The 23,255-nt window shown below is 34.4% G+C and overlaps 1 protein-coding gene across 1 annotated transcript in view; it reads left to right on the forward strand.

Annotated features, from left to right (window-relative positions):
* The window catches only part of LOC145277524 (uncharacterized), a 38,231-nt gene extending 30,464 nt beyond the window's left edge, over positions 1-7,767 (forward strand). Inside the window, exon 2 of the mRNA XM_080128965.1 lies at positions 5,959-7,767. Within this exon, the coding sequence (XP_079985091.1) occupies positions 5,991-7,709 (1,719 nt within the window). The 5' untranslated portion in view covers positions 5,959-5,990 and the 3' untranslated portion in view covers positions 7,710-7,767. The remainder of the gene's footprint in view (positions 1-5,958) is intronic.
* Positions 7,768-23,255: the final 15,488 nt, after the last annotated feature.

Consider the following 23,255-nt stretch of genomic DNA (forward strand, 5'->3'; position numbering starts at 1 on the left):
GAAAATGTTAAAGTTGAAACCAAGTAAAAATTTAACCAAACATCTATTTTTATTTTTGCTTAAATTATATACCGTGTTGATCATCCGAATCCTAAAATTTGTCTGACGTCACTTCCGTTGAATGGCTTTGTAAACAACGATAGGTGACTCTTAACAAAAGCACTTATCACAAGTTAACGGCTACAATTTTTGGCGGCGCTATTAGATATTTCGTCACTGATCTGAGGGAGATAACTCTATTTTATTAAGACACTAGCGAGAGGTACCCGGCGTTGCCTGGGTGTTTGGAGGTGTGTGTGGTTTTGGGTAAATCAAAACTCCGGGGGGGGGGGGGTAAAATAAAAAACTGTTTTGGTAGGTAAGTATGAGGATCGAACCGGAACCCTTGAGGCAAAATTGTAAATTAAAGTGTGAAAAAAAAAAGCGTGCGACGTAAACCATTGTACCACCGCGACATACCATACGTTTGAATTTATTTAATTACTTAGATTTGGCAGGTGCACGGTTTAATGCCTTAATGAGGTCAACTGTTGACTGCGGAGTAGCATTTCATTTACTGCGGAACACGGGAGTAGGGGGGAAAACCGAAAAAATGCCGCCAGAGTTAATTATAGGAAAAGGCTTAATCCACATGCGGCGAGCGAAAACTGTTGAATATTTATCTTCCCGAAGTCGAGCAAATTAAATAGACAGGCGAGCTCCGTTGACAACTCTGAGATATTACGATTTACATGTGATATAAAAAGTTTTTAAAAGTTGTGAAGCGACCGACCGCTTCTCTGAAAAAAGCCTTTTGTAGACATACAGAAAAAGCTAACACACATACATACATACATACATACATACATACATTTTCGCTTATATATATATATAGATGAGCGTACAGCGAGTGCCTACTTTTGGCCACTTTATTTCGTGTGTTTGTTTTTTCTTATTAGTTTTTGTGAAAAAAATTATTTTAATTTTTATTTAAAAGAAAAAAAGCTGATACTATTCTCTGGGATAGTATGCAGAGTGAAATGCAATATTTATTAAACAAGTTCGATGAAAGTTTTTAGTCCGATTCTTTAATTAAGAAAAACAAATGAACTTTTACTTATCTTCTTTTCATTAAATTATCAAGTTTTTCTTTTGTTCATTTTTTTAACAGTTTAAAACATTTTTCATTTGGGTATATTTAGAACGTTTTAGTTCATCTGCTTTTATTTTTACTTTATTTTAAAATATTTAAATTTTAGATTCTGTAGACATATATTTCGGTTTAAAACTTGTTTATTTCATTTTTTCATACGAGAAATGGGGACGCTAAATCAACGCAAAGCATTTAACATAACAAAATCATTCATCAAACAAGTTCGATGACTTTTTAATGCAACCAAGTTTATAATATAAGGTGAAAAAGCAATGCCCCTAAAAATCAACTTTTAAAAGGCAGATCTCCAGTTGGTCGACTAGAGCACTTTTATCTAATGTTATAAACTTTGTTTCATTAAAAAAAATCGTCGAACTTGTTTAATAAATATTATATTTTACTCTTTAATTAGCGTCGCATGTTTTTCCAGAGAATTCATTGTCAAGCCCAAATACCAGCTTCCTTTTTGTTATTAATATTTTCGTAATGTTAAATGTTTTTCGTTGGTTTTAGCGTCTTAAATTGTCGTATGAAATAATGAATTAAAGAGTAAATTGTTTTTTTTTAATGAAAATGAAAGAAAGTTTATTTCATTCTTTATTAAAGAATCGTGCTAAAAACGCTCGTCACATTTCCTGGAGAATCACAGATTGGATTCAAATTATTGTTTCTTTTAAATAAAAATTAATTGCTTGAAAACGGTTCCAACTTGCAATGAAATATATATGAAATTCGTAAAATGTCCATATAAAAAGCAAGAGGGATTCAATTCTGTTTATATTTGCATATATGTGAAAAAATTGTCGATTAAAAAAAGCTTTCATGACTTTGTTTTTTCTTACTTAGGCATGCGCAGAATTTTTCAAAACGAACGCTGTAGACCAGATAAAGGGCTTCAACATCCAAGCAAGACGATTTGAGTTTTATAATATATATATATATATACTAGCTGACGTACCCGGCGTTGCCTGGTTGTATTTGATATACTTGAATATTTCGCCCTCATACATAATTATCTTATTGATTAAACATAACTGCAATTCATAATGGCTTCTTTTTCCATTCTCCTATGACGTAGGAGCAGTAAGTGCGTTTTATTTTCACCCCTTTTTCTAATCCTTTTTTAGTGTAATCCTCTATCTTTTAGTCTTTTTTTTTTAATATGATGCAAGAATTACAATCATTATTTTATATCATAGTGCATATATGAAAACTGTTAAATCTCATTTCATTTTAACTATTTAATGTACAATATGTATAAAGATTATATTAGTAATCGATTTTGTTAATGGAATAATTAAATTTTAGTTTCAAGCAATGGTAAATGTACGTGTAGCATTAATTTTTAAGAACCTCTGCATAAACAACATTGTGGGTGTGACCTCTAATAGTTGTGAAAATGTTGAGTTTTTCAAGACTACTAATTCGTGAGCAACCAACATACAACTGGCCATGGAAATGCAAGGTGTCTGAATATTAAGTCAGCAACTTTGAGGGGATTTTCATTGAGCTTTATGCATAAACATGGTAAAACTAATTTTTATTGGGAATTGTAAACATTTGAACAGAAATGACATGTCAGAAAGAATAAGGGATACCAGAGGAATTGTCACAGTTTCGCCTTTAAAATTTCCAGTTATTATAATGGCTTCTAGAACATTAGTTTTCACAGATATTATTCCTAACTGTGTGCCGTTACACAGTTTAGGTGGATCAAGATTCCTTAATAATATAAGTGGAGCTCCTTCCTTCAACATCAGGTTATGATGTGGCATTCCAGGCGGTTGTAATGAACTCTACAAGAAATTCGCCTGGTCTTCATTAATAACACAATCAATGGATTGATAACTCTTGCAAAAAATTATAATTTATCATATCAACAGTATCATTTCAAGGGGCTAAGCGTGCTCTTTTACGAAATTATCCAACCTTACGGAAATTTAGATATTAGTCATCTGATCATCAATTGAATTTACCGTCTGGCCACGTGGTAATTTATACAATTGAAGATCTTTATTCAATGGTATTGAACCAGTGCCAATTAAAATAAGGTGATTTTAGGAAAGTGCAACCGACTGATCATAAAATAGATGTGTCCTCATAATAATATTCCCCAAACTGAAAAACAAAAATGTGATTACCAAGCAGTATTGCAGAAGTGCCGGATTTTCATATCACATTTTAAGTGTAAATAAGAAATTGGGACCAAATCAAACATTCGGTTCCTAAGGACAGCAGCATTTTGTTTGAGAGATAAACCACTTATTGCAGACTATAACGTTTTGTTAACTGTGATATTCAGTTACACACGTGCACATTACTAACTATTCGCTTGTGAAAATAAAATGACTGCCAGGGATTACATTAGTATTTACGTTTTTACAAAAAAGAAAAGGAGAAATTATTTATAGAAAAGGTGAGAAGTTATTTAATGAAAAGAAAATTGTCTAAAAGAAAGAGGAGTAATCATTTGATTAAAAGAAAAATAACATTCTCTCTCCTCTGATCTTGAGCGCGTGGTACAGTGGGAAAAGAGGTGACTGGTTACCTTTAATGCATCTAAGACCAAGCTCCTATCTCTACATCATAAACGTTCTGATCCCCATCTGGCATCAATTGAAATGGACGGCTCTCGTCTAGGGGAGGCCCCATGTTTTGATAAGCTTCTGGGTTTGACCTTTACACCTGATCTTAAATGGAACACGTACATCAAGTCTGTAGCCAAGGTCGCTGGGAAAATGGTGGGATCCTTCTACCGCTCCAGAAGATATCTCACTAATGATGCAATTCTCTATCTATATAAGAGTCAAGTACGTCCAAAGATGGAGTACTGCTGCTACATCTGGGCGGGAGCTGCTAAAAACAGCCTATCCTGCCTTGACAGAGTACGAAATAGACTTCATAGCTTAATGGGGGATGCCCTTTTCTCTACCCTGCAACCTCTTTCCCACAGAAAAGACGTTGCGAGCCTGTCGTTGTTCTATCGTTATTTCTATGGCAAGTGCTCGTCTGAGCTCCATTCTCTGGTCCCCCCTCGCCAATCTTTTTCAAAAAACATCCGACTAGCTGAAACCACCGTCAAAAATTTTCCCCACTCCCTATCTGTGCCTAAATCAAAACGTAGATTCCATGAAGAAAACTTCTTTCTTAGAACTGCACGCCTGTGGAACTCTGTTCCGCTTGACTGTTTCCCTCCCGATTTCAACCTGGATGTCTTCAAGTCCAACACAAACAAATTCTTGATGAACCGCCCCCCTAAGTAATGACACCTTATCAATTCTCCAATACTATTGCTATACTATCCCCTTGATTACTGTACACACAATAACCCTTATCCCCGAGTGGTCATTGGGCCTTGATAAGTGGTGAACTCCATGAAAAAAAACATTATTAAAGTTAGGCTAGACTATAAATATTTCAAATTTCAGAATCTTGAGCAATATTTACGTATTACTTGGAAAAAATGAGAGAAGAAAAGAAATGCAGAAATCTGACATTAGCCTAAGTAAGCTTTTCTGTACTTAGAATTTGCCCTCTGTATCAAAATAATTTACTTAAGGAAAGTATGAATTTTTTTTCATTGAATTTTGTCTTCGTTCGTGAGGAATTTCCGACAAAAATAAATAAGTGTTAAGAAATATTTATCGTCTTTTAAAAAAAAGTTAAAAACCTGTAAGAAATTAAAAAGAAAAGTTTTATTTTCCAAGCCTGTAAATAAATATTTTGATTCCGCTGTATTTATTAATGCAAAGACATGATGACAAAAGTTTTTTTTTAAATTACTTAGTGCCATCAGCAAGAATTGAAACCAAAACATTTAACGTTCAGCCGCGTTTTCTAATAATGTTGTTATAGAGAGAACGATAATAAAGTCTAAATATTAACACACTTTGCGAAATGAATTTTATGTGAGCATGCACAGAAAGAAGTAAAAACATATCGGCCAGTTGAAATGGACATTCTGTATTTCAATTTGCCGAGATACGACTGTACGCGTTATTCATCAACACAAATAAAGATTTTACTCATTATAAACCATCCTTGGTGTATAATTATTTTTTGTTAATTTCAGTGTTATGGGACCAGTAGGTTAAGAGTTTATCTATTAAATATTTACACACAAATACATCTACTGTTATATATATATATATATATATATATATATATATATATATATATATATATATATATATATATATATATATATATATTATATATATATACACGCATATACGCTCTTATTTTTCGGATTTTCCTTTTAATTGAGCACTCTACTGGATTTCTTTTTCAAAAAAAACTAATTATATATATATATATATATATATATATATATATATATATATATATATATATATATATATATTCCTGTGTTTGTGTGTATAAATATAGAGAACAACTAGTTGCTGTAGGATATCAAAAGTATGAGAGCTCAATGTGGAGCAGAGCATACATAATGGTCCAAAACATATTCCTACAAAAATTAGCCCAATCTCATTATGAATTTATTTCAACCCTATTGCGGTCCTCATCGGACGAGACGAACTAGTCAGAACTTTTACCTCAGCTACAGACCTGTCTAGTTCGTCTCGTCTGATGAAGCCCGCACAAGATTGAAATAAATTTATAATGAGATTGCGTTAAGTTTGTGTTGTATTTTTTCTTTTAATCCTTATATGTACATGTGTGTGTGTTTGTGTGTGTGTGTGTGTGTGTGTGTGTGTGTGTGTGTGTGTGTGTGTGTGTGTGTGTGTGTGTGTGTGTGTGTGTGTGTGTGTTGTTTAAATCTTTTTTTCTAATGTAAGGAATTTTTCTGTCTTTATCTCCAGGAATTGGTTTGAGTAATTCTACAAGACTCAAAATGTACCACACAAGAACGGACGTAATTTCTAAGATAAAGATGCGTTTATTCAAACAATGGAAGCTCTTCTTTTCCGGGCTCATCATCTTTTGGCTCTTCATCATGGTCACCTTCAGCGTCGGTCTCATCTCCCGAAACGGTAATTCGGGAATATACTTAAATCACAGGAAACTACACAAAGGCAAAATCAATTATTACGTACACGGCAGCTTTTATACTAAAAAGATATATCATCCGGAATCGGTCGATTCTGACCAATCTAAAAAGAGTTCGTTTACAAATAATGACGAGAACGATAGAAATAATTTGGAAATAAACAACAATGATACAGTGAATCTTGTGGAACAACAAGCGACAAATGTGACGATAAATGGCTCAGAATCGAATCAGAACAAATTAGGTATGTTGAATAAGCTTGGTGATAAAGAATTAGTCAGTTCAAATTTGCTTCAAGGAGTGACATCCAAGGGCAACCGCAACGATGGTTCGCTTTGGTTTCCATCAATAAGCAGACATCGTAACCCGGTGATTGCCAATCTGCCACGTGACAAAATCTCTGAAACACAAATAAACGGGACCAAGAATAAACTTCTGCAAAAAGACCTACCAGAAGCGTTTCTACAGAGCAAAAATGTTTCTGACCAGAATGTGAAACTTGGTAACTCAAAAGACTACCTCCTTTCGAATAATACGTTATTACCAAAAACGTTCAGCCAGACGAGCACACCATATATCAAAGCAAATCAGATAAACCAACTCTTGTTGGATGCTGAAAGCCGTTTTACAAACCCCGAAAACAGGGAAGCAGTTATAAATAGTCACTCAACTCAAGTTTATCACCCTGGAGATAATTTATCAACAAAATTGCCATTACAGCAACTAACTGAAATCCAAGCACTTCAAAATCAGAAAGAAAATATTCATAACAAGGTTAGCCCGATTATTGGCAGTGCTAACCAAAACATTCTCAACAAAGATTCTTCAATTAACGCTAACTATCAGAAAAATCAGATTTTACATCGTCAAAACGGAAGTACTAGCAGAGGAATGTTAAGACCTCAATCAGAGAATATAAGTGCATTAAAAAAGGATATACTAAAAGATTTGTTAGCAGAATTGCTCAAGTATAAAAGGAATCAACTCCAAAATAATGTCCAATACAATAGCCAAAAGGGGGCGTTACCCCTTCAGAATAATCCTTCAAGACAGCAACCTGTAAAAGTTCCGTTCTTTAAAAGCCGTTTACTGCCAAAACTAAACGGTTATGTATCTAACAAATTGTCTGGAACCAAAGACAGAACAGTGGGCAATACAATACCAAAATATGGAGCGTCCCAGAATCAAGAAAGGGTTCCTGTTGATAAGTTGGCACCTCAAGCTGTTCCTAATAATCGTGTTAACCTTGAACAGCAAAGACACCCGTTGCAAAAACAGTCGAATCTGTTTGATAGTAGAAAAGGATCAAATGTTCTCTCGCAGGACAAACTCGAATGGCAGAAACAAACGGGTGGTAATTCACTCAACGGAAGATCGGCTCAACCAGAAAGCGCAGATTTAAATGTCAATCGGAAGGTCAATGTCGAACAAGTTTTAGGGGATAACGTTAATCATCAACCTACAACTCAAGTTGAAACAGAGAAAAAAGGAATTGAATCAGACTATAAAGAACTGTTCGGGCAAAATATAGACAAACTGATTGATCATAGAAATGTCGTCTAATCTCTTCCAAGGAAGAACATTGAAAAAGTTGAGACAAATATATATATATATATATATATATATATATATATATACGTTTGTCTCAACTTTTATATATATATATATATACATATATATATATATATATATATATATATATACATATATATACATATATATATATAAATATATATATATATATATATATATATATATATATATATATATATATATATATATATGATTGATCATAGAAATGTCGTCTAATCTCTTCCAAGGAAGAACATTGAAAAAGTTGAGACAAATATATATATATATATATATATATATATATATATATATATATATATACGTTTGTCTCAACTTTTATATATATATATATATACATATATATATATATATATATATATATATATACATATATATACATATATATATATAATATATATATATATATATATATATATATATATATATATATATATATATATATATATATATATATATATATATATATATATATATAGGAGCTTCTAGATACAAAATGAAATTAATTGGTTTCGGCTTAGCTTTCATATCTTGAAATTTTTGTATTCTGAAAGGCTTTTTAACACGTAAATCGTCTAATCCGTTCCATACCCTATAAAAAAAACTCTATTATTTTTTTAATGAAGATAAAACCAGAATAAAATAAGAACAAAATAATACGTAACCGTTGATGCCCGTAAATGAAGTATATATTAGAACATACTGTAATACTAAAATTTTTAAAAAATAGATACGAAAATACAGAACCTTACATTTCGAGTGAGGTGATGTCCGAACTTTACGTAACGCTTATAAATTAGATTCTTTGCTTTCTTACAGATAATTTGCAATTTCTAAGAAAAATGATAACACAAAACTCTACCTTTGCGAAAATTCTAGGGGGAGTATGATAAAAATTATAACAGAAAATCATTCTTTACTCTACATTCTTTAAATATGGTAAAAATTGTAATGGGTACATAAATTTTTCCATCTTTAATATACCTAAGGGGGAAACCCGGCTTTGCCCGGTCGTAAAATACGCTTAAATATGATATTTTAATTTCTCCAGATTTCGTATATATTTTTATAGAGTCGTGATAGAGTCGTGATTTCAAATGTAAGAAAAAGTATTTAAGTGCCATCATCTATAATCGAAACCGAAACTGTAGAATTCAAAGCTGGGGATGTCACCATGGTACCAACGTGACACGCATATAAACAGATTAAAAGTTAAAAATAAACTAAGATGAAGGGATAAAATGTTTAACTTTTTTTCAATTTTGACCCATTTGGACCACTTAAAAACAATTTTAACAGGCTAAAGACCTATAAAGACCTAAATAAAAAAAATCAAATCATATGGGGCTCATAACGACGCTCTGCGACTTTTAGTTTCGAAGGAGATAGAGTTGGAAAATATGAAGAGACAGACAAACAGACGAGCAGACAGACAGACATATCGCCTTTTATATATTAGATTTTCATTGGGGGGGGTAAATTCAAGTCCAACTAAAAATGTTTTCCAGATAAAAATCAACAAAAATATTTTCAGAAATAAAAAAAAAATCGAATAAAACCCTGATTTTAAACAGATTTTAAAATTTGTGTCACTCGTATATCCGGAATATTTTCTCATTTTTCGTAGCAGAATCTTTAGTATCTAAAGGTGCCACAGAATATATATTAGTGATGGAACGATTCCAATATTTTTCCCGGATTACGATACAATTATCGATTCTGATTTTTTTTTTTTAAACTCGGCCATTGGGTTGTTAATCTTCGGGTTATCGTTAAAAAAACATATAATATATTTTCGCAAATGTAAGACTGCATTTGTAACGAGTGTGGTGATCTCTAGATTTCTGTTTTAATGTTAACATAAAATTAATAAATGTTTACAATTTTATCATTTAAAAATGGCAAATTAAGTTGTAAGCCAAACAATTTAAAAAAATAAAATAAATTCTTTTTGATATCGGAAAGTAAGCACAAACATTTCCGATTCCGACACCGATTCCGACACCGATTTCGATACCCCAAATAGTTCCAATCTTTTCGATTATCGATTCCGAGTCCAATTAATCGTCCAAATACACACACACACACACACACACACACACACACACACACACATATATATATATATATTAATATATGTATATATATATATTAATATATATACGTACACACACATATCTCGTATATATGTATGTGCATTCATATACATAAGTATATGCATACATGTGTATGTATGTAAATACATTATATACATTATATATATATATATATATATATATATATATATATATATATATATATATATATATATATAGTTGCGTTTTGCTGCATTTGATCATACATGATAAATGATAACAATCTTTAAAAGTGCATATTTTATTTTTTGTTTTTGTATTTTGGGGATAAGGAATTTGGATTATTGTTTTCTGTTTTCTTTTGTCGATTGTTGCGATCACAACGTTTCGGCCGCTTTGCTCTCCGGCCTTTTTCAGGTTCCATGTATTGAGCTCTCTGTCCGAGAGTTGAGTGCAAACTTTTTACTCCTCAACGAAAGGTTTGTTCAAAATTTCATGACGCTTATCTAAAGAAGGTCGGGAGATAAACCCGTCGATATGTCGTAATAGCAACAACAACGATAAGAAAATATGCCCCTAAATTGTAAATTCATATTTTATATTTGTTATATGTAAACCATTTTTTATGGTTCGAAATTTTTTTTTTTCGATGAGGATTGATTATTCGTATTATTTGGATTCCTCGGATTACAGTTCTCATACTGGGTGTTATTTTCACTCTTGTGTATTAAATAAAGTGTTCCATTCGAAATTTCGTGAAGATTCCCGAGTTCGTCAGAAAGATTCTCGAGTTCGACAGAAAGATTCCGATTCCTGAGTTTGACAAGATACACCTGAAGAAAGTTGAAGGTTACGTCGACCGAAACGACGGGAAGGTAAAACTCAAGATGCGAACAATAATTCGAGGAATGCAAATAATATAAACCTTTTTTATTTTAGTTTTTTCTATTTATGTTTTTTTTTTAAATTTTTGTATGGCTGATATTTAATTATAATCTATAGCTTTTATGATCTATGGTTGTTATTGAGTGGCTATATGGACATTTTGACTAAAGAACAATGAAAGACAAGTTGGGAATTTTCAGTCCCTTCACTTTAGCCCTCATTCTGGGTGAAATATAATTAAAACGAAATGGAATTTTCTACTCAATATATGGACGATTTATATATATAAATTTTTAAACATGTATGAAAAACATAATTTTCATATATTACTTGTTGTTTTATATTTATATTTTTTGTTTTTTTATGTGTGTTTTGTTTTTATTTTTAAACTAGCAGTACCCGCTAACCAGCGTTGCCGGTGGAAGCGGGCGGCTCCCCACGCTCGAAAAAAATTATAGTACGGTTGTGTTGTTATTGTTGTTGCTACTGCTGCTCCCCAACCTCCAACCTACTCATGTTATGAACAGCTTTCGGAATAGACTCCCCCAAATCCTCATGGTAAGAACGGCTATCGAAATGTCAAGTGTGGAGAAAGGTGGTGTAGTAAGGGTATTCAGAAACCACTAGTCGAAAAAAATTCAAAAATAGCAACGAGGGGAAAAGGGAAAAAAATTAGAGGCAGTAAGCAACCTGATAAAAAACACATCCATTTCGCCGTCTAAGCTGTGGTAATGTTGACTGGTTACTTACCGGGCTCCACGACTAAAAATAGTTCGTTTCAAAGAAGCAGAAATTTATTTACGAACGAAAACATGGAATCTATCCTAAGGAAATGAAACGAAACTTCTTCATTCATTATTTTTTATTAATGACTGCAATTATTTCGCATATAACCGTAACAAAAATTAAAGCCTAAATAAAAAAAATAAAATACACAAATAAAGCAAAAAGGCAACAAAAAAAAGAAAAAGGAAACACCTCAAAAACAAATGAAGGTGTTTCGTTTCATTTCGATATTAAAAAAAAAAAGAAAAAGCAATAAAACTACAAGGCGTACGAGGGGCGTGCAATAAGTAATGCCCCTGACCCACTTCCCATAAGAGTAGAGCAACGAAACTTGGCACAGTTATTAGTCTTTCTCTACATAGGAACCACCCAGAGTTATGCATTTCTCCCATCGTTTGATGCAGCTCTGGAGACCGTTTTTGTAGAACACCCCAGGTTGGTCCTCCAACCACGACGTGACTTCAGAAATCAAGGCTGCATTATCTGGGAAACGCTTTCCTTTCAAAAACAACTTCATGGCTGGGAAGAGGGGAAACTCAGAGGGTGCAAGGTCAGGAAAGTAGGGAGGATGGGGAAGGATTTCATAACCACACACCCGCGCTTCTGATCTGGCGACATGCGAGTTGTGGACCGGAGCGTTGTCCTGCAGGAGGAGGGTACCTTTGCTGATCTTACCCTGCCTCTTGATTTTGATAGCTTCCCTTAATTTCCTCAAAAGTGAAGCATAATAGGCTTCTGTAATTGTGGTACCCTTTGCCAGGAAATCTGTCATCACTACTCCGTCCTGGTCCCAGAACACTGTGAGATTGACCTTGCCAGCGGAGGGCTGCACCCTTGCCTTCTTTGGAGGTGCTTCCAATGCATTGACTGGGTTTTGGTCTCTGGATCATAGTGATGGACCCAGGTTTCATCCTGTGTAATCAGTCTTTTGAACAACTTTGACTCATCTTCTTGGCACATCTCCAAATTCATCCTCGAGCACTCGACGCGTTCTCGCTTCTGGAATGGTTTGAGCAACCTGGGAATCGATCTGGCAGACACCTTATGCATATGCAAATGGTCATGAATGATAGTTTCCACAGACCCTGTACTAATCTTGACATCTTGGGCTATTTGGCGAATAGTAATGCGCCGATCTTCCAAAATGGCAGCCTCAACTTGACGGGCAGATGCCTCATCAATGGCAGAAGGGGGGTGACCAGGTCTGGGAGCTGTTTCCACAGACTTCCGGTCATGTTTGAATTCACGATGCCAGTGTTTTACAAGATCATATGATGGGGCATTATCACCATAAGTTTCTTTCATTTCATCAAAAGTCTCCTGTGGTGTGCGTCCTTTCACAAAAACCGGATCACTGCTCGACATTCAACAGGCTCCATTTCGCACCTGACTCAGTTCAAACACCTGTAAAAAAGAAACCACAATTAGTTCAGAGCTGTAATTTGCCACGTAACCCGTAGAGATATTAATCATTGCACACGCAAAATTTCAGCTAGATCAGACAACTAGGAGTGGGTCAGGGGCATTACTTATTTCACGCCCTCGTAACCCTGTTTAAAGCCACACCAGAGATGAACTTCCCAGATCCCCCACAACCACCTAATATCCTTAAACTCCAAAACTAAAACATTACCGACATACCAAGCCCACCCTCCCACCTTTCTCCTTGTTCCCTTCTTCTTTTTCCGCTTTCCTCGCACCCCTCCCCTGACATCATTCACTCTTTTATTCCACCATAAGCGAACATTTCTGTAAAAGTCTGAGGAAGCTACATGACGACAACAAAACGGTCGTGTAGCCGAAACAATAATGTAACTTAACAGAAAAATACGGTAATAAAAAATAAAATGTATATATATATATATAAAATACGGTAATAAAAATAAAATGTATATATATATTAGTTGCCTGGCAAGCCCAAAGGGGGGAGCAATAGAAGCAACAAAACTAAAGCTGGCCTGCTAAGACACTTTTTATACGAATGTAAGCAAATAAATAAATTAAATAAACATGAATATACATAAACCATCACACGCATATGTGTATATATATATATATATATATATATATATATATATATATATATATATATATATATATATGTATATATATGTGCATTATTGTGTACACATAGGTATATTTATATGTATATAAAAAAAAGAAGCAGAACGGCCACCTAAAACCACTAACCTAGCTCTAAAACAGATCCTTTGTTTGATAAAATGCATGCCCATTGGCTGGTAGGAAGGGGCGCGGTGGATACTAGAAAGCTGATTGGCCAACTAGTAATCCTCAACATGTATAAAAACAAGAAGCAACGACAGAATTCGCGCATAAGCCTGACGAATCCTATAGTTGGATGAAACGCAGAATATTCAGTGTAGCTTAATCGCCATATATATTTTATGAATTATTATATATATATATATATATATATATATATATATATATATATATATATATATATATATATATATATACTAGCGGAGGTACCCGGCATTGCCCGGGTGTGGAGAGACGGGGGGGGAATAAAAAATCAGTTCAGCCCGGTTGTGGATAGAAAGGGGGGGGGTAGAATTAAAAAACAATTAAGCCCGAGTGTGGAGAGGTGAGGGAGAGGGATCAAAACAATAGTTCAGCCCGAGTGGAGAGAGGTGCTAAACAAAAAGTGATAGTAGCGGGGGGGGGTCAAAACAACAGCAGGCAATCCGGGGGGGGGGGCGAGAGGTGTTTAATTAAAGAACCTTTTTTATATAAAAACGTTAAGTTGTGTTTGTAATGTAATTACTTGAAGTATTACCGTCTGTGAATTTTTTATTATCAGTTTATAATCAGTTTATACTAAAAACTTAGTTGAAAGCAAACTTAGTTTTAAAAAAAAGTTATATTTGAAGTTTTATTATTTTAAATGACTTGAGTGAAATTCAAATTTTTTTATTTCGACGAAAAAACCATGTTTGCTAAATTTACGATATTGTTTTTTCTATAATCAATTATACAGTTTAATTACAATACAGTTTTATATTGCAAAAATAATAGATATTGTAAAATATATACACACACGTAAATGATTCAATCTTATAAATAAACTTCTTTCCAGTTTAAAAAAAAACATTAAGAAATTTACGTGCGGGGTACAGACCACATCATGTGTTATATAGCTGTTTCATTGAGAGAGTCTTAGAGATAGTTTTAGAGAGAGAGAGTAAGAGTCTTATTACAAGTGATGCTGTTGAGAGAGATCTAGAGAAGGATGTTGTGAGAGAGATTTAGAGAGATTGTTCATGCTATGAGAGATTATATATTAAATGTTCATTCCTTAGACGTGTAGAAGAAGAAAGGGAAGCTCTTTGGGTGAAGGGGATAGTGTTCAGAAAGTCTTAGTGTAGATATGAGATGTATATGTCACGACATTTTATAACACAGATATATAATACAATTTTCGCTTTACCTTTTTGTAAGAATCATAAACACAAGACGAGATTTTACAAAAACACAGATGAGTTTATTCTTCACACGACCGGCCGTGGTTTTCTCATCAAGAATTCAAAGCTTCACATTTTAGTTTCAAAGTGACGTCTCGCTTCCTAGACGTTCTAATTCCAAACTCCAGACTCTCTCTGAGTTTCTCACCGACTGTCTCTTTTTTTACTCTAAAGTTTTTTCTCTATATCTAGAACTTTCTATTTTCCGTGACGTCATACACATGTTAAAACATGTGCCTTCTTTCACGTGTTCTGGACATGCGTGTCCAAAACTTTTCCTTTTTCGACAAAAGGAATTTTAACCTATACTCAGTAACCTATTTTTTCAATATGTTAAAAACATTATCTTATAGCTGCATTCTTTCAATTTAAAATTTCATAACAAACTTCACAGTGCACATTCTTTTCTTGAAATATTTTATCTCTATTCTAAACAATCGTTTGTTTTACATTTTTAAATTATCACACGTAATCTATTTCTAAACTTAAATTACGAGGTTCGAATTTCGTCTATTGCTATTTCATTTTCATTTTAACTAATCTCTCTATTTTTATACTTACATGAAAAGGGGACAGCCCTTATCATGTAACACATGCAAAAGAAACAAAAAACAAAAGAGAATAAAAAACCACGCAATCAACTAATCCACAGTATAATTTTCACGGCCCGTTGTTCTATTATTGTTGTTAAGCGATGAAATAGAAAAAATGGCTTTACCGATGATTAATAAATTTAAATAACGGTTTCGATTATCGATTATCGGTAATTATCGGAGGTATTCTGAGACAAAACCTAACTAAGATTACTCCCAGACTTAAGTTCTGTAAATTTAAAAGAAAATCTGTCAGCCGTTTCGGAGTCTATAAGGAACGTACTCACACACACACACATTCACACACAAATTTGCAATTTGTAGATAGATAGATAGATTGCGTGGAGTAATTTTCCCGGTGGACTAATTCGCCAAAAAAATATAAAAAATAATAATGATAATATCGTTCATCGAATTTCGTCTAAAATTCACTTCTGATTAATGTTTAGTGTTAATAAATGCAAACTAAGAAATGATTTGCGGCGATTTGATCTCCTTTTATTTTAAATTGAATTAATAAAAAAAAAATTAAATAAAAAGGTGGGGTATACCCAACTTGAACACGAGAACATTCGATCTCCAGTCGAATGCTCTACCACTGAGCTATATATCTTGATAAGAAACAGTTGCTTAGATTGCATTATGTCCCTTTAAAAATTTCCCTGTAAAAAATTACTATATATATATATATATATATATATATATCACATTTAAATCTAGATAAGACGCATATACGATTTCACATCAAAGAATCGTTCAATTCAATGTCATAAATAATACTGTACATAAGTGTTTCAGTATGGTACCTAGTAAAACCGGACGCACTTTTCGATCAACCCAATACGCGCGCACGCGCACGCATGGGCGCGCGCGCACACACACATGCGCGAACATATGCACGCGCACACGCGCACAAACGTACACACACACATGAACGCGCACTCGCACGCGCGCATTCGCACGCGCACAAACACACACATTCGCGTACAAATGCACGCGCACACGCACACGCACACACACACACACACACACACACACACACACACACATATATATATATATATATATATATATTCTCATTATTACAAATACAAAGCGAAAGAAATGTTGACATTTTTTTTTCAATAGAAAAAGTTTATACAGTTTTAGAGAAACATCTGTTGCGTGAAGAAACAAATTTCCTTTCTCTATTTAAAGCTCTTCTTGGCTATGGTACGAGGTTCCAATGGTGCAGTTGTGTATAGTGTGAAACTACCCTAGATTATACTCCTGGATCTGTACTCACTTTTGGTGGTAATGCTGTCAATATCAGATCTTTCGACCAATTTGGACCTCTCCTCTTTACGCCATTCAACTCTATCCGGTTTTTGAAAGTATATTTACGTCGTGCATGACTCGTTAAAGCAAATAAATATTTTTTTAAAAAAGATAATAATGACCTAGCAATTTTTATCAACATAAATCTAATAAAAATATCGTAAAGGCAAGCAAATATTTTTAGTAATCAAAAGGCATAAAACATAACAACTTTACCAACATAGTAAATTACTGGGAGGGAGGGTGGGGCTTTGACTGGCCATAAAATACGCTTAAATATCTATTTTAATTTGCCTAGTTTCCATATATATAATTATAGAGTCATGATTTCATGAGTAAAAAATAATATTTGGGTGGCATCAGTTAGAATGAAAACCGAAAGCAAAACTGTAGTATTCAAAGCTGGTGACGTTACCACTGTACCAACGTGACACACATATGAACTGATTAAAAATTAAAAATAAACTAAGATTAATGTACAAAATATATAGCAATTTTAATCCATTTTTGGTCCCTTAAAAATTATTTTTTTACTGGTGTAAGACCCATAAAAGGACGATCCGTAAAAAATCCAATCATTTGAGGACCCCCTAACGCCGCTCTGCGACTTTTATTTTCGAAGAAAATAGAGTTTTAAAATATGGAGACAGACAGACAGATATATAGTCTTTTATATATTAGATTTAAAATATCGTAAAGCTATTCCATCGTATACCTACAATAAATATAATAAATGGAATCGAGCATAAAGAAAAACCTATAAAGAGACTCAACGTTGCCCAGGAATGAATGCTTCACCTGCGCATATTTTATTGTCATTAGAATCGGAAAAGTCGACTATTTTTAAATCCTCCCCGCAGTTACTTAGTCTCCAATAAATTGTAGTCTACATTGCACTGTAGAGAACCTATTGGTGATTTTATACAAAATATTTTACATAATGGCTTCAATAAAAATTTAAAATGCAACAGTCAAGTATCAAGTGTATGGAACGAATGAGAATTCTCAGTGTTTAACGGGATAGTGGAAGTAAATTTTTATAGTGAGTAAAAGTTACGTCGACTTCCTCTAAGTATGTGTTTTATGAGAGTCAGGTAGGTTGAAATTAATGTAGGAAATTATGAAATGTATTGAAACTGACTGATAATTTCTGGGAAACATACATCAAATAATGAGAGGAAGAGTAACTATATTTGTGTAGCGCTTATGTTTATAATCTTATGGTAACTGAATTTAAACGGGAAATAGCGGGACTATTATATATATATATATATATATATATATATATATATATATATATATATATATATATATATATATATATATATGAGAGAGAGAGATGGATGTCTTCCACAAAAAGGGTGGCAGTGATTTTAACTCTTCTACAATTATTTATTCTCACGTCTCAAAGATTCGCCTGGGATTCTCTTAATATACGAGGGAGCGTTCCAAAAATAATGTCTCCTATTTTTTGTTCCGCCCGAATGGATCTGAGGGGATTGCAAATTGCATTGTTATGATGACTGAACTCGTACGTTTGTGACCTGAAATTTCATCTCTCTGTAGCAGATATTGACCGTGTTAGATCCTTGTCATAGATGACCGTCAGAAGCAAAGACGCGTCATAGGATTCCTGGCAAAAGTACATTAAGAATGTTGGTGACTATGTAGAAAATAAATCCTGGAGCACCAAGAGTCGCTCTTTTTTAATGATACTCCTCCTGTCTTCTTATACTTAACATACAAACTGCGCCCCGGACGCACATGTACAGCCATCGTTCGTCACTGGTAAAAGTGTATTGAGAATGGTGATGACTATGTAGACAAGTACATTTTGGAGCACAAAAGGTCGCTTGTTTTAATGGTATAACTCCCGTCCTTGTAGCCCCTCTAACTTTTTGAGTAAAAAAATAGGAGGCTTTACTTATGGAATGACCTTCATAGTTGCTTACACTTAAATCGCATTTATTATTTCATTTTTAATGTCTACTATTGCTTACATACTACACTAGATTATAAATATAAATAATGAATTTTCTTTCATTTTTTCCTGACGGTCTGACTGAGAAATAAAGGAATATTAGACTGTCATTTGAAATTAGCAAAACCTTCTGCAACTATTCAGGCCTTATATTCTATTCCTTCTATGATATTATTCTTCTCATACTCTTCACATGAAACAAAGGCAATTCACTATTTATTCAGACACTAAATTGTGTCGGCCATTATGTTTGCAAATTCGAATACATATTCCCACATTCCAGAATAAAGCGGAATATAGCAATTAACGAACATTGCTGTTCTGCTTCCAGTTTTCGCTTATATAACTTTTTATTTTACATTATATAGTCACCGCTCATCAAGGTCCGGAGGCGACTCAAGAATAAAGGTGAATGGGAACTGTAATGGAAATTTGATCAGTTATTTTATTCTATAGGACAGCTTTTGAAGAACCTGCTTCCATTAGACTTTAAAACGATCATATTATATTCAGTCGGGAAGCAGCTCCCTCGCATTGTGTTTCACAAATGAGCAGTTCTAGGGAAAAATCTCTGCTCGTGGAATTTTCGTTTAGATTTAAGCACAGATAGAGAGTAAATGAAATTTATACTTTGACAAGACCACGTATTACACATTTGTTGCTTTTTTAGTAAAAACATTTCTTTTTGCTGCTTTTTAACTTTTCTTATTATCGCAAATAAATCACAATGCACGTGAGGTTTTTATTCTTTTATTTTTTTCGATCGATGCTGGTAAGAACATGCATATTTTTCGCTGAAAATCACCCGTTTCTTAATATATTTTAGTAACAAACACATGCTGGTTATTTTGTCAATGTTTTGGTGTTGACGTATTTGATCGGTACCAAATTCTTGACCTGAAAAACGTTCTGTCACGCGATATTATTTTAACCATTGGAAAGAAAAAATGAATTCTCCACTGCCATTACCGTTCGCTTTTATTTTGTTTTAACAATAATTTAAAAGATTGTTTATCTATTTTACGACAGTGAATCACTAAAAACGCACAGTATTATTAGAAGAGGGTTGTTTTCTTTATGGCAATTTTATAGAAGGAAAATTGAAATTTCTGCGCTCATAAATTAAGTTGAACTCGATTTGAATCCAATAAATATTGCCTTGGTCTATAAAAGAGTTCTCCTTCATTGAGCTAGGGCAGAAGAAAAGAAAATATAAATGAGATAAAAATAAAATAAAACGAACAGAAACGAGAAAAAGTAATATTTATGTGACAAAAGATCACCCGATTGGAATCATAATGTTTTTTCAGTCTAAAAGAATTTCTTTGTGACTGAACACGGAAAGCTTCACGGGTATTCGGGGGTCACGTTTACTTTTTTAACCTTTTGTGCGGTTGCTTTATCATTATAAATATGTTATGTTATATGTCGCTTTTATAATTAGGAATGTGTGATGAATCGGCCTTTGTCTGGTCTTTATCCCTGGTTAGTTCAACGAGCCCCAACTCCCCTATCTATATTTCTTTCACAAGAGCTTTTTTTTTTTTTGCATACTACCTATATTCACTTGACTGGCTTAGACTATTTTAAAACTGATGCTAATGCACTTAAATATAATTCTTCCATCTTTATCCCCTAAAATACAAAACTAAATAAAATACAAATTTCCATAAGTATTAAAAACCCCTCAGTGTTGATGACAGGCTGAAAAAAATTAAAACCTAACTGAATACAACGCAACTTTCATGGTTTTTTTTTTTACACGGGCATCACCACATTATCAAGGCCAAGAGACCACTCGAGGATAAGGGTAAAGAGTGTACAGTAGAAATTGGAAAATATAGTAATCATTAGTAATGAAAATTCGGCAAATTTGTTAACTCATATGCAACGGCTCATCAAGAACCTATTTACGTTAGACTTGAAGACAACCATATTGTACTCAGCCGGAAAACAGGAAAACGGAAGACAATTCCACAGGCGTGCAGTTCTAAGTAATAAGCTTTGTTCATGGAATCTACGTTTAGTTTTAGCCACAGATAAAGAGTGGGGGGGAATTATTGATAGTGTTTACAGCTAAACGAGTGTTTCTTGTGAAAGTTTGGCGAGGGGGGACCATAGACTGAAGCTCAGTCGAACACTTTCCATGAAAATAACGATACATCAGAGACAAGATCGCAACATCTCTTCTGTGAGATAGAGGTTGCGGGGAAGAGAAAGGGACATCTCCTACGAGGCTACGAAACATCTTTTAATTACCACTGCTTAGAAAGCAATTATTGATATAAAATACAGTCATTGCTTATTCACCAAAGCTATTTTCCTGCTCTTATTTATTTATACTGCTTCGCTCTTTTTGGAAATCATAATTTATCATTCTATGACTAAGTGTAATGATTAAATATGAGGACTATACTGGCCACATTTTTATTGTTACTGAGTTATTTAACTAAAATAACTGGCACAAATGTTACTTGTACCTCCCCGACGTAACTACCCCCGACAAACCCGACAAGCTACTAAGTCTCATCCCTTTACAGTAGAGATCCCTAGGTGCAAGAAAACCTTTTACTCCAATAGTTTCTTCCCCAGAACTGCGGGTCTTTGGAACTCCCTTCCGGGATTCTGCTTTCCCAACTGCAATGATATGCAGAAGTTAAAGTGTAATGTTAACAAACATCTTTCTACTCTTCTCCCCTCATAATGACCCCGCTAATTAATTCCCTAATAGTAGCCCCCTGCTTCAAAGTGGCACTGTGCCTTGTTTGGGGTGAAAATTGAATTTAAAAAAAAAAAAAAATTCTAAATGTCTGATTAAATGGGATAATACTTTGCCTCCAAGCCCCTGCCTGTGTCTGCTTTGCATGAAAACGTTACAACCCCTTATACCTCGAAAACCTCTCCTAATCCCTGTATATATATATTGTATATTAATGCTGTATTCTTGTAAGTATATCATCTCATACATAACTCCTTTCAAAACGTAACCAAATCTTCCAATCTAAACTCTATTCTGAGGAGAGTAACTTCAAAGCAGATACTAATTCTTAGATATTAACTCTATTAATCCTAACCGTCCATGCGAGGGCATAGAAATACCTGGTCTTGAAACCAGGCGCGGGGAAAACCCTCTCGGTGCTGATGGGCCCGTAGATCTCATCAGATCATCCATCTAGGAGAAGGAAAACGATTTGTAAACCTGTGCCACTGACCTCATACGTCTTGGCACAAAACGGGGGAGGGAGGCCTCCTCAGTCCTGAATGACTACCTCCCTAGAGTTGGTGACGTGAGCAAATCACCGGTTTGCAAACCTACAATGCTTAAGGAGTAGATAGGCTCTGCTTATCGCCCGGCTTCTATACTCCTTCTTTGCCTATTAGCCAGGAGCAGAGGTACGGCTGCAGGGAGTCAACAGAGACGCCCAGTGTTTAGCCTTGTTTCCTGACTAGGGCAATGAATGCCGTCCCCCACATTTGCCTCATTTCCTTCCCCTACACCTGGGCATCTTGGGGGTGCTTGTTTACCATACACGCTAGCATGATTGGACTAGGCCGCTCCTGTCGGACAGGTTTGAGGGTACCGGTTTGACGGTTGCTGGTTGCTGTTTTCGACTGAGAGTCCTAACTCTTTGATAGCGCTTAGAGCGCTGCTCTATCATCAGTTGTATAATATCGGGATGTTTGTAGTGCCATGTCGCGCATGGAAAGAGACCTTGCATTCATCTCTGGTGGGCATTTCCAAGGCCACATTCCTGTGGATGAGGAGCCGGTTGATGGTCTACTCGTGTTGCATGATGGTGGCTATGCACATCCGTTTTGCCTAGCACCTCACCCTAGAGCTGAAACTATGAAATAAAATGAAATGACAGCTCAATCAAAAAAACGTTCAAATCAAACATACTCAAACAATTCGCCTCCTCCCTTAAGGCTTGCATTTACAAATATCCGAGGACATGGAACTAACTTAGATGATGTAGAATCATTTCTCCTAGCATATATTAGCCCTGAGTGAAACTAACTTGCACTCCTCCATCCTATCTAACATCTTTAACATGTCTTTAACTTTGTCGTAAGGACTCTGACAGACACATGCACGGACTTGGAGTCTATATTTGTAACACTCTCTCCGTGTCTAGGGAATCCAAACTAGAATCAGGTGACCAACCCTTCATGTGCTTTAAACTAACTTTACAACATAGTGTTAGCTACCTGTATTTTCTTTATCGCTCTCCATCAAACCAGGACTGTACTATAATCAATCATGTCTCTGACAGCATAGATGTAGCAATCTCCCTTGACACTAGCGCCCAAATACATGTATTTGGTGACTTTAACGCCCACCACAATTATTGGTTTGGCTTCTTTAACTACACTGACACAGCTGGTAGCTTCATCCA

This window comes from Euprymna scolopes, chromosome 6 (assembly GCF_053919585.1).
Source record: "Euprymna scolopes isolate OS-2025 chromosome 6, ASM5391958v1, whole genome shotgun sequence".
Lineage (NCBI taxonomy): Eukaryota > Metazoa > Mollusca > Cephalopoda > Sepiida > Sepiolidae > Euprymna > Euprymna scolopes.